At 35.4% G+C, this 12,164-nt stretch overlaps 1 protein-coding gene across 1 annotated transcript in view; it reads right to left on the reverse strand.

Moving 5' to 3' along the window:
• The window catches only part of GARNL3 (GTPase-activating Rap/Ran-GAP domain-like protein 3), a 132,236-nt gene that overhangs the window by 1,608 nt on the left and 118,464 nt on the right, over positions 1–12,164 (reverse strand). Inside the window, exons 19-24 of the mRNA XM_051214994.1 lie at positions 12,010–12,111; positions 10,508–10,677; positions 9,802–10,018; positions 5,481–5,813; positions 4,056–4,174; positions 2,757–2,934 (exon numbers count right to left, since the gene is read on the reverse strand). Coding sequence (XP_051068180.1) covers positions 2,757–2,934; positions 4,056–4,174; positions 5,481–5,813; positions 9,802–10,018; positions 10,508–10,677; positions 12,010–12,111 — 1,119 coding nt within the window. The remainder of the gene's footprint in view (positions 1–2,756; positions 2,935–4,055; positions 4,175–5,480; positions 5,814–9,801; positions 10,019–10,507; positions 10,678–12,009; positions 12,112–12,164) is intronic.

Genomic DNA, 12,164 nt, shown 5'->3' on the forward strand with positions numbered 1-12,164 from the left:
GTACATGTATGACATAATAAAGAAGTCGGAGATTTCGACTGTTCCTAAGAAATCTTTATACATGAAACTACAATTTAACGGGGATGTGGCTAGTGATACTCCGAAATATAGGTTGACGAAAGTAATCACCAGGACATTCTATGCAGCCAATCTTGCGTTGTCTTTCTCTTGTCGACCAGCGATATCTACGCAAACGAATGATGAGTTACCTCAGTTGACCTCCTCAATGTGCATTTACAAATTCAGCTGCTCCTGTGAAGATAGCTATATCGGGCGTACTATCAGGTAACTTAACTAACGAATGAGTGAACATCTACTAGCTTGGTTTATAAAGAGCCAGATAAAAACAATTCACAGTTCTATCTTGGCACATCTTATTGATAGCGGTCATGCTGTAGATAAATCGAAATCATTTCGGGTGATCTATCGTATACCTCCATCATTTCCCAACGGAGTTCGTTCCCGTCTCCTACATATAGTTGAAGCCATAGGACTTCGTACATATAACCCCAATTTATGTGTACAGAAGAAACTCGTAACCCCCCTATCCCTCCATGGCCAGTTCTAACTTGACTAACGATTTAAAGTTATTATTTATATATTTTATTCTATTTTTGTTATCATTAACCTTATTTTCACACCTAGTATTTGTTTGTAATTTTCCGCCTCTTGCCGTTTGTATTCTTCAATATCTAGTTATTTACACACTTCTTATTACGTAACGATTTTAATGTTTTGTGTTGACTATTCCAAGTCTATTTACCCACGTTTGACCTTCTATTTCCAACGTTTAATTATTGATAAGACTTTTATCATCGTATTTTATGATTCTTACTACTATCAGTACACCTGTCTTCTTACTATCAACTTGTAATTTTATTTATTATATGTGGTGACCTATTCTATTTCATAGTGATTATAGACCGAAATTGCCTTGATCGGTTTAACGTTTTCGTATAAATATTCATGTATATTAGAGTAAAGCCTGATGACGATCTAATTGAAAACAATTGTTCGCTTATATGTGTTGTTATAAATTTTTAATTAATCAAAGGCATTTTCCTATCTAAGATATAATATCATTAGATGATTGTAAAGAACTGTCAAAAAGTGGATTTTCTACAATTTTGAGTAAGGATTTATGTCTGTGACATTCCTCATCATATTCAGAACTATTCTAGGTAGGAACAGATTATTGAAACCATTCGATTACTCAATAGTACCTAGTATATATTTCAATAATAGTGTATTATGAATTAAACTCTAGGTGTCGATGACATGGTAGTTTTACTAATCGTTATATTCATTTTTAAGGGTGCACTGCTTGAAATCTTACTATCAATAAAAAGGATAATCTATTTAATCAGGTTATACAGATCATTGTTTTCTACTGTAAGGGTTCTGATCACTTTTAATGCTTCACTCGAGATTTAGATAATTAAACGTTTCTATGTGAGGATGAAGAAACGTAATTAGGTCTAATTGTCCAGGAGTTAAAATTCCACTGGCATTGATACTTCACTGCATAGATACACTTGTCTTATATGCTACTTGTGTCGATAGACACAAGTAGTATGTAACACAAACCAGAAGTTGAATGCCTGCCAACAGACGGTTAGAAGATCAAATCGAAGAGAACAAGAATATGAACAGGTAGGAATTGTGAATCGGAAGAACCATAAAGAATGCAAAGGACAATTGATGGAAGGTTTGCAAATAAAGCATTTTGTGTATGGTTCTCACACTTCACGAAGATATTCTGTAATTTTGTATTAAACAATAAATTGGTTGTCCTCATCTAAGTGTTCGTCCACTTCACAGCGACTGTCGTTTCAACTGACTGTAAGAAGACGTCAGAAATGACTTTAGATGATTTGATACAATGATTTAGCTTCTTTTCTGTCGAAATTATCTTATTATTGAGCTTTTATACTCTTGCATCTTCATCATTTGGATTTCAAGTCCACCCTCCATTCGTAGATATAATATTTAATCCTGAAGGTAACTTTCTCACAGGTATTCATTATCAGGTAGTTTATTGTATAGATATGACATAGAGAGTAGTGTCTTACGAGTTCTTAAGCTGACACAAAGAAAAAACTGCTATTTACCATTTATCATTTCAACTACATAATAGTCTATAATATATATTTGTAGACTTATTTTTTAAAAAAATGATGAATTGGACTGCACTTAAACAGTTGTACTCGTTGACCCTAGTGATTCAGTAAGAAAATTAAGAGACATTCATCCTAATACATACGAAAATCAGTTAAAAAGTCAATTTATAAATTACTGAAATGTCTGTACGATTTTTCGAAATTATGATTAATTAAAATAGTTCGCCGTTGATCAATAGAACATGACTCGCTTAGATATGTTTTGAATGTAAATTTCATCGTAGAAGCTTTCAGCAACTATTTAGTTTAGGTATTGAATCTCACTATAGATCTAAGCATAGGGACTTCGTGAGATTTAAACATAATGATTAAGTATGACAGAATTCTATAAAATTATACAATAATGTTTATCATGATATATCATCATTTTTCAGGCAAAATCACTCGACAGTTGTTTAGTTCTAGTTTAATACTCATCAACAGTGAAACTCCATGATCTTAAAAGTAAATAAATAACGAAGTAATACAAATACTCAAGAAACTACATTTTAAAGCTTTGAATGATTATTTTATGTAGATAATAGTGTCACAGCTATGATTATTTTAATAATTCAACATTTGGGAATATTTACTTACCATTGGTTTGGTGATTGTCGTCTAAATTTAATTGATCTACTGCTTGTAATACAGAATTTATCTCATTTTGTTTTGTAATGTTATCATTGCTAGTATTACTTGTAACGGCAGTATTATTGATCGTTGGACTCGTCTTATAATCTAATGTTTCTGAAGTCGATGTAAAATATATGTCACCCTTAGAAAGTAAAGAAAATATGAATGTTAATTCAGAAAAAAATATTACTAATGAATTCCAGTATACAGTCTACATTATGTTGCGTTTACAGCAAACCCGTTGAATTTTCTATTACCTACTTGCTGTATTATAGACATCGAACTCACTATGTGAAAGTATGTGAACTCGATTGAAAGTGTATGGCACACCATTACTTTCTATCTATCTTCCCCCATTGATTGTAAACACAATCAATAAATTAGCCACAATTGATCAATACTCATCAAATACGTACAGATTTTTCGACTTTTTGTCAACTCACACACACACTTTCCAGTGTGCTTTACCTCTTATGAGCTTGTGGATTTTATTAATTATTAACAATACACTATCTCAACAAATTGTTCTGGCTTTTGACTATTCTCAAGTAAATTCATGGTGCTACTAGGAGAATGGGCCTGGTAAATATACTCAATTAACGGGACATCATATATTGAAGTCAAAAGGAGAGGAATTAACCTGTACAGGTTGGCTTAAACATTTTATTTAAAGACAATAGAAATAAAAGTTGAAGAAAGTCAATATAAACCTGAGCAATTACCGCAAAATTTTTATTCCACTGTGACTTTAATTGTAGTGCATCTTCTTTTGTGCTCACTCTTAAAACAAAGAAATTTGACCTTTATTAATTTTCACATAAAATGCCATGACAAGTATATGTGTGACCAGATTGTTCGAAATGTATAGCGCAAATATATCAAATTTTTCAGATCAACTCCGTCTTCTCAATGCTTTATCAAAATTTATAAAAGGGACTAATTGCTTTCAATTTGACTGTACCAATGATCATATTCGTAACTTTAAATCGACTGAAGTTTGACACGATCACGAATGCTTAACCTCCAGACTATCAAGCTACTACCCAACGATGTCTGATTTCAACCAATTCATGATATTGCGGAACCATCAGCAGTTCGAATTTTGATTTTTGGATGAAGGCTCGTGGATGACCATTGCTGAGGAGTCATAAACTACGATAACCGTCCATCTAGTGCTTCCAGATTGTCACTGGTGGTTAACGTAATATCAAACCAATGTTAAGGAATTTAAACTTTAAAAAATCAGTAAAAAATGCGACATACCTTAACAGTAATTAACCGACAATCAGTTACAAGCATTGTATGCACCAAGCTTCCATTAATTAATAAACGTATTTCAATTGCAGATGGATTAAATCCGAAAATGTATGGGAAGCATACAGCTGAAAGGATAATATTGAAAAAAAAACAACTTGGGAGTAGAGTTTGTAAAACTATCCTTATTTTTTACACCTAAAATCATGAGTTTTGAGCCTAAATATCAAGGGTGGTTGTAACCAGATGTTTCGCACTTTGGCTCTCTGACTAGAGGATTGATGAAATAAGAACGTTCAAAAGGGATTAATTATGAGGCGAATGCAGTTTTAAAATTAGTGAATTCATTGTTTGCGTCAAAAATAAGTACCCAACAGTATGGTCTAAGTATTGAGGCTTTAAGTAATTTTATATTGAACGTGGAAAAAATATCTAAGAAACATATACTGAATTCATAATTGGCTGATCACTATGTAGTGACCAATGTCATGTTCTTCTTAGTGCTGATCTAACTCTGTTGATCATGTTGCAACGTGACCACTAGTCTATGTGACTAAAAGACCTGGCATACATTACGTTTCTCACTACCCAGTGATCAGTCAATCGTAAATATATCTCAGTTCTATAGGAGGTCAGCCGAAGCCCGGATAGCTGAGTGATATGGTATCTGAGTGTCAAGTTTAGTGACATGGGATTAAATCTGTCAGGAAGCATCAGTTACCACAAGATTACAGGTAAATCACACTGATGATCGCTAAATAGCACGAAACCTAGGTCCAGGGCTCTCTATCAACTACATCCAACCATTAGCTTACACTGAGCTTCCTTATCTACAAGTTAAAAATATTAATGTGGTAAATAATTAAGTTTGAGGTCGATCTGGTATACCGTAACATTTCCTACAGTTACATGATTTGTTTATGAAATTTGTCGCGGGCTCTGTCCGTCACTGAAAACTGTGATGTTGTCCAGAACAAATACAAGCTTCAGTTAAACCGTCCAGGTCAGAAAACGCTACAGTACCAAATAAGTGTAAGAGTTATTCCATTTAGTAGTACATTCCAGAAGCTAAATGATTAGGGTCTAATATTTTCATGTGTTGTTTCTGTTTGCTACTGAGATCTATACATCATTCAATTCATTATCGTCCAGGCAATGGAATATTGTTGCATGGTTTTTGGTACTGAAATCTTAAATATAATTGATAAATTTTAAAACTGAAAAGTTCAATTTTATAAGAAATTTGAAGTAAAAAAATATATTGAGTGTTAACTCCTATCATATAGCCAGTAAACAGTAATATTAAACTGATTCCCCCTAATGAATGTGAGTGCCTTTACCTTTTCGGCTATAAGATATTGAAATCGCAAAAAGATGAGTAACTTTCATTGATAATGAATTTACCATAATGCTGACTATTAAACATTTTCTTACCAACTTGTTGTGGTTCGAATGTCCATGCAAAATCACAATCACTTGTTTTCACCTTTTCTTCACATGGTAAATTCAAATTCATGGAATTAAACGATGGTTCAGGAGAACAACTTCTAGCTATTGATGATCCACTTGTTGTTGAAGTTGGGGATTCCACAGAACTAGATCCTTGTACTTGAGATAATGCCGGTAATGATTTATTTGTATTTATCTCCATTGATGACTTCATACTCCAGTTAAAGTTTGAATCCGTTGGGCAGCTAGTAGGAATCGGTTGACGACAACTACCAATACCAGGCGTAATTAGGGCAAGTTTTTGAAAATGACATGTTCCTATAATGAATTTTATTTGATGGAAGTAAAGTATGATAATTCTTAAAGAAAAAATGTGATTTTCAGTTAAATTTGGATAGGTGCTAACTGTGGAAACTCTGTCTGGAGCCCCTCCGGGGGCTACTGCCGGTCCCAAGCCCGGATAAAGGAGAAGGGTTGGGCATGGGGTTAGCGTCCCCATCCCGTAGAAAACTAACTCGCTAAAAAAATGCTTACCAGAAAAAATTATTCAAACCTTTTAAACTCTGCCCTGGGAGTCAGAAGGTCTTCATTTAGAAGAATTATGACGCTTCATGGTGAAAGCCGAGTCCCTTCGGAAGCCACGAGGCCGATGCCCCTTCTGACAACCAGAGCGACCATTTATTTAGGTACATGGAATATTCGTACAATGTGGGACACCGGGAGAGCCTTCCAAATTGCTGCAGAAATGAGAAGATACAACCTAGAGGTACTTGGGATCAGTGAAACACATTGGACACAAGTTGGACAACAACGACTAACTACAGGAGAGCTCCTGTTATACTCCGGCCATGAAGAAGAAAATGCTCCACATACACAAGGAGTTGCATTGATGCTGTCCAAACAAGCGCAAAATGCACTTATAGGATGGGAATCTCATGGACCAAGGATCATCAAAGCCTCGTTCAAAACAAAGAAAGAGGGTATTTCAATGAACATCATCCAATGCTATGCGCCTACCAACGACTACAATGAAGACGCTAAAGATCAATTCTACAATAGGCTGCAGTCAATAGTCGAGAATTGCCCAACAAAGGACCTGACCATTTTGACAGGAGATTTCAACGCCAAGGTTGGAACGGACAATACTGGATATGAAGACATCATGGGACGACACGGACTGGGAGAAAGAAACGAAAATGGTGAGAGATTTACAAATCTATGTGTCTTCAATAAACTGGTCATAGGCGGCACTATATTCCCACATAAACGCATACGCAAAACCACATGGACTTCACCGGATCACTCTACACAAAACCAAATCGACCATATTTGCATCAACAAAACGTTCAGGAGGACTATAGAGGACGTGAGAACCAAGAGAGGAGCTGATATAGCATCAGATCATCACTTGCTGGTCGCCAAGATGAAATTGAAACTCAAGAAGCACTGGACAATGGGGCGGACAATATCACAAAAGTTCAATACGACCTTTCTTCAGGATACTAACAAACTCAACAAATTCAAGATAGTCTTCAGCAACAAGTTCCAGGCCTTTCATGATGTACTCAATGGAGAAGGAACTACTGTAGAGAGCAACTGGAAGGGGATCAAAGAGACAATCACTTCAACATGTCATGAGGTCCTGGGTCACAAGAAGCACCATCACAAGGAATGGATCACTGTTGATACACTGGATAAGAGTCAAGAAAGGAGGAATAAAAAAGCAGCAATCAATACCAGTCGAACAAGAGCAGAAAAAGCCAAGGCACAAGCTGAATACACAGTAGTAAACAAACAAGTGAAGAGGAGCATCAGAACCGACAAACGTAAATATGTGGAAGATTTAGCAACGACGGTGGAAAAGGCTGCAAGAGAAGGAAACATGAGACAACTGTATGACACGACAAAGAAACTCTCTGAAAATCGCCGCAAACCAGAACGACCAGTGAAAAGCAAGGAAGGCAAGGTAATCACCAACATTGAAGAGCAACAAAACAGGTGGGTAGAGCACTTCAAAGAACTGTTGAATCGACCAGCTCCACTGAACCCACCCAACATAAAAGCAGCACCCACGGACCTCTCAATCAATGTTGGCCCAACAACAATTGAAGAAATCAGCATGGCCATCAAACAAATCAAGAGTGGCAAAGCAGCAGGACCGGACAACATCCCAGCAGAGGCACTAAAAGCAGACGTAGCGGCGACTGCAAGGATACTCCACATTCTCTTCAATAAGATTTGGGATGAGGAACAAGTACCAACAGACTGGAAAGAAGGACTTCTGATCAAAAATACCGAAGAAAGGCGATCTCAGCAAGTGTGATAACTACAGGGGCATCACTTTTCTCTCAATGCCGGGAAAAGTCTTCAACAGAGTATTGTTAAACAGGATGAAGGACTGCGTAGACGCACAACTTCGTGACCAACAGGCAGGTTTCCGTAAGGATAGAACGTGTACAGACCAAATCGCAACTCTACGGATCATTGTGGAACAATCAATTGAATGGAATTCATCACTCTACATCAACTTCATTGACTACGAAAAGGCATTTGATAGCGTGGACAGAACAACACTATGGAAACTTCTTCGACACTACGGCGTGCCTCAGAAGATAGTCAATATCATACAGAGTTCATATGATGGATTAAACTGCAAAATTGTGCATGAAGGACAGTTGACAAAGTCGTTCGAAGTGAAGACCGGTGTTAGGCAAGGTTGCTTACTCTCACCCTTTCTCTTTCTCCTGGTGATCGACTGGATCATGAAGACGTCAACATCTGAAGGGAAGCGCGGGATACAATGGACATCTAAGATGCAGTTGGACGATCTAGACTTCGCAGATGATCTGGCCCTTCTATCCCAAACGTAACAACAGATGCAGGAGAAGACGAACAGTGTGGCAGCAGCCTCAGCAGCAGTAGGAAAAGCAGGATTCTCTGATACAACACAGAATGCACCAATCCAATCACACTTGATGGAGAAGATTTGGAAGATGTAAAAACGTTTACATATTTGGGCAGCATCATTGATGAACACGGTGGATCTGATGCAGATGTGAAGGCGCGGATCGGCAAAGCAAGAGCAGCATATTTACAACTGAGGAACATCTGGAACTCAAAGCAACTGTCAACCAACACCAAGGTCAGGATTTTCAATACAAATATCAAGACAGTTCTACTGTATGGGGCAGAAACCTGGAGAACTACGAAAGCCACCATCCAGAAAATACAGGTGTTTATTAACAATTGTCTACGCAAAATACTTCAGATCCATTGGCCGGACATTATTAGCAACAACGTACTGTGGGAGGGAACAAACCAGATCCCAGCGGAGGAAGAAATCGGGAAGAAGCGCTGGAAGTGGATAGGACACACATTGAGGAAAGTACCCAACTGCGTCACAAGACAAGCCCTCACATGGAATCCTCAAGGCCAAAGGGAAAGAGGAAGACCAAAGAACACATTACGCCGAGAAATGGAAATAGACATGAGAAAAATGAACAAGAATTGGATGGAACTAGAAAATAAGGCCCAGGACAGAGTGGGTTGGAGAATGCTGGTCGGCGGCCTATGCTCCATTGGGAGTAACAGGCGTAAGTAAGTAAGTAAGCTAACTGTGGAATTCTAAACTTGCGTTTCATCCTAAATATTACTCAACAGCTGGAGTGTTGATGTAAACACTCAAACTGTAATCAAGTATCTCCCACTCAAAAAGCTAATGCGTTATCCACTGACCTACCAAGCTCAGATAACCAACAACTTTTAATTTGAAATTTATGTATAGCTTTTTATGAATGTTGGTATTTCTTTAGAAGCCATCAAGGAATTTCGAACCCAGTACTGATCACTTCAAACGCCATTACGTTATCCACGTAGCTACCGAGTCCTGATAGCCATCTGCTTGTGCATTTGGGTGAAGTTTAAACCCACATGCATGTGCAATGCCAAATGGCGTTTGAAGTGATCGGTACTGGGTTCGAGTTTCATAATGAACATCAACTCTGAGATGCAGATACATCCAGCTGACGAGTCCCAAATAGAACGAAACGTGCGTCAAACTGGATTCCGCTACTAACCACTACCCATCTTTCCTTAGAATTCTCGTAAATTAAAGCAATGTCGAGGCAATATACACAGTATACACATATGCCAATAGGATACTGATCAATTGAAGTCTTACACATCAATAGGAAGATTCAAGTAAACAGTACCAAGTGAATTCATTTATAGTAGTATGTCAGTCGTAAAATGTTTTATGGTGTACAAATGAAAACGTTCTTTAAACAAAATAATATAATTTATTTACTTGTGAAACAAAGTAACAATTCATGTTCATCATCAGCCCATAATTCCAATGCAGAAACAACTTGATTTCGACTACCTTCAGTACGAAATAATTGTGTTGTTTCTTTACTTCGTTCATCTAATAAAATAAATTGATTTCTATATCCTACACATAGTTTCCCACCGGGAATACCTTCGACAAAACTTAAAGTTTGTATTGAATCGATCATATGAACTTCCTATAATAAATAAAAATACGTTCAGAATAAAATGCTGGATAAATTGTTTTTGTTGAAAAAGTTTGTACTGATTATAACATTTACAGTAAGTAAACTTGAATATTACATAGCAACCTCATAAATGAGTTCTACAATACATTAAAAAAATGATAGTGATCAACGTTCAGAGATAGGAATTAGAAATTTTACCATCTGGAGATGACAAAATCACCATACTGATAAGTGTGTAAAAGTACGAAACCTCGGTTCAGAGCATTTTAAAAAAATGTTATCATCAACCGCACGACATTATATACAACATACAGCAAAGTTAGTTCGTTAATCTTAATGATTATATTGTAAACATAATCTATTAAATATGACAATATAACGTAATCACAGCGAACAACCATATTTGTGTACTGATATATTTTCTTTTGATATTTATCTTCATTTAGTAGTGTTGTGTATAATTTGTCAAATAAACATAAATAACTTCATAAAACCTACTCTAATTATTTGAAAATTTTCAACAGGATCTGGTTGTGCTAATTGATTCCATGAAGACAAAGAACGACCAGTAAATAAATGCCATTGAAAAATTACAATTTTTCGATTTACAGCAGCTGCTAGTCTTAATGGTTGACTAGGACTTTTACTAACAGCGAATAACTGAGCACCTTGAAATAAAAAAAATGTGTTAATTTTATTTCGGTTATTTGTTCGTTTTGAAGAAGTGACTTACATTAGGTTACGAAACGTCAGAAATACAATTTTGTACTCATTAAGATACCACAAAAATATATTTATTATTAAAAAAATCCCTAATAATGTTGATGCCTTTTAAGATGTTTAACTTAATAATTAAATTGGTGTCTTCAAAAGGAGCTCGTATCCACGATAGACTATTTATTATGTGTTATACAAAGTTATACTGTGTTTTGTTAAAGGAAATGTTGAATCTAATATATTCACATCCGTATAAAGATACTTATACAAATGTATGTTATAATTTTTGGCAATTCTAGTGTTGTGAATTATTTTCAGCTAATACATTTCTATTTCTTCTAATTGAAGACTCAATGAATAGAATACGAAGATTAATCTTTCTCCTTTAGTCTTAAAATAATATTGCATCTTAGAATAACGTCAAATGATCACTTCTTAGTAGATCAGTGTTAATAGATGAAGTCATTTGGTAAAACAAAGAATATCATCCTATTCAAGTGATGTAACATATTGTTTTTTATCAATTTATATAACATTATATTGTATCTTTTCGTATTGCTTGCTTGAATCTTTCCATTGATGTGTAAGACTGCAATTGGTCAGTCTCTTATTGTCATATATGCATCCTGTACAGATGGTTTTTACTCCGTGGCTAAGTGTTTAGCATGATGGCGTTTGAAGCGGACAATACTGTGTTCGAATCACAGAGTGAATGTCAACTCTGGGTAGATCCTCCTGACGAGTCCCAAATGGATTCCAAAAATAACCACCATCTATCTCCACCTATATCAATATTATCTCTTTGTAATCGTCCTAAAGTCACAAAAATTACCATCAAATCATTCAAGTTTTTCTTTTTTTACAATTTCTGTAAATTAAAACCTTAACTTGTAGTAATCAAACATCATAGTCTCTAATAACTGTAATTTTACATTGTAATTAATATTTTAAGAAAAATCAACTTAAGATTTATCAACTAAGTAGAATAATTCTACATTGAATTAAGACATTTTAACAATTTTAATAAAAGTCCAATATGCTTTTCATTATGGCATCTAGATTACACTTGTTTCAGACTATAAGTATAATTGTAAACATTAGAGTAATGATCATCTTAATACTTTTTAATTTCTATTGACTCATTAAACTATCATATTGCATAATATTAATGAATGCTGGTAAACGGCCTATGCTCCTTTACCAGGAGTAACAGGCGTAAGTAAGCAAATGATAACAATAATAATGAATAAACATTCATAATATAAAATATGATCCACTAATACCTTTTGTTTTTTCTAAACTGAGTTTTTTAGCTTGTGATCGATCAATTGGTTTAGTTGATGTTAAACAATTTAATTGTATCACTGCAATTTTTCCTTCACGACCTGGGAAAACAATCAAAGAGCAAATAGACAGAAGTTTGTTTCTTTTCGTAAAA

The sequence above is a fragment of the Schistosoma haematobium genome, chromosome 2 (assembly GCF_000699445.3).
Source record: "Schistosoma haematobium chromosome 2, whole genome shotgun sequence".
Taxonomy (NCBI): domain Eukaryota; kingdom Metazoa; phylum Platyhelminthes; class Trematoda; order Strigeidida; family Schistosomatidae; genus Schistosoma; species Schistosoma haematobium.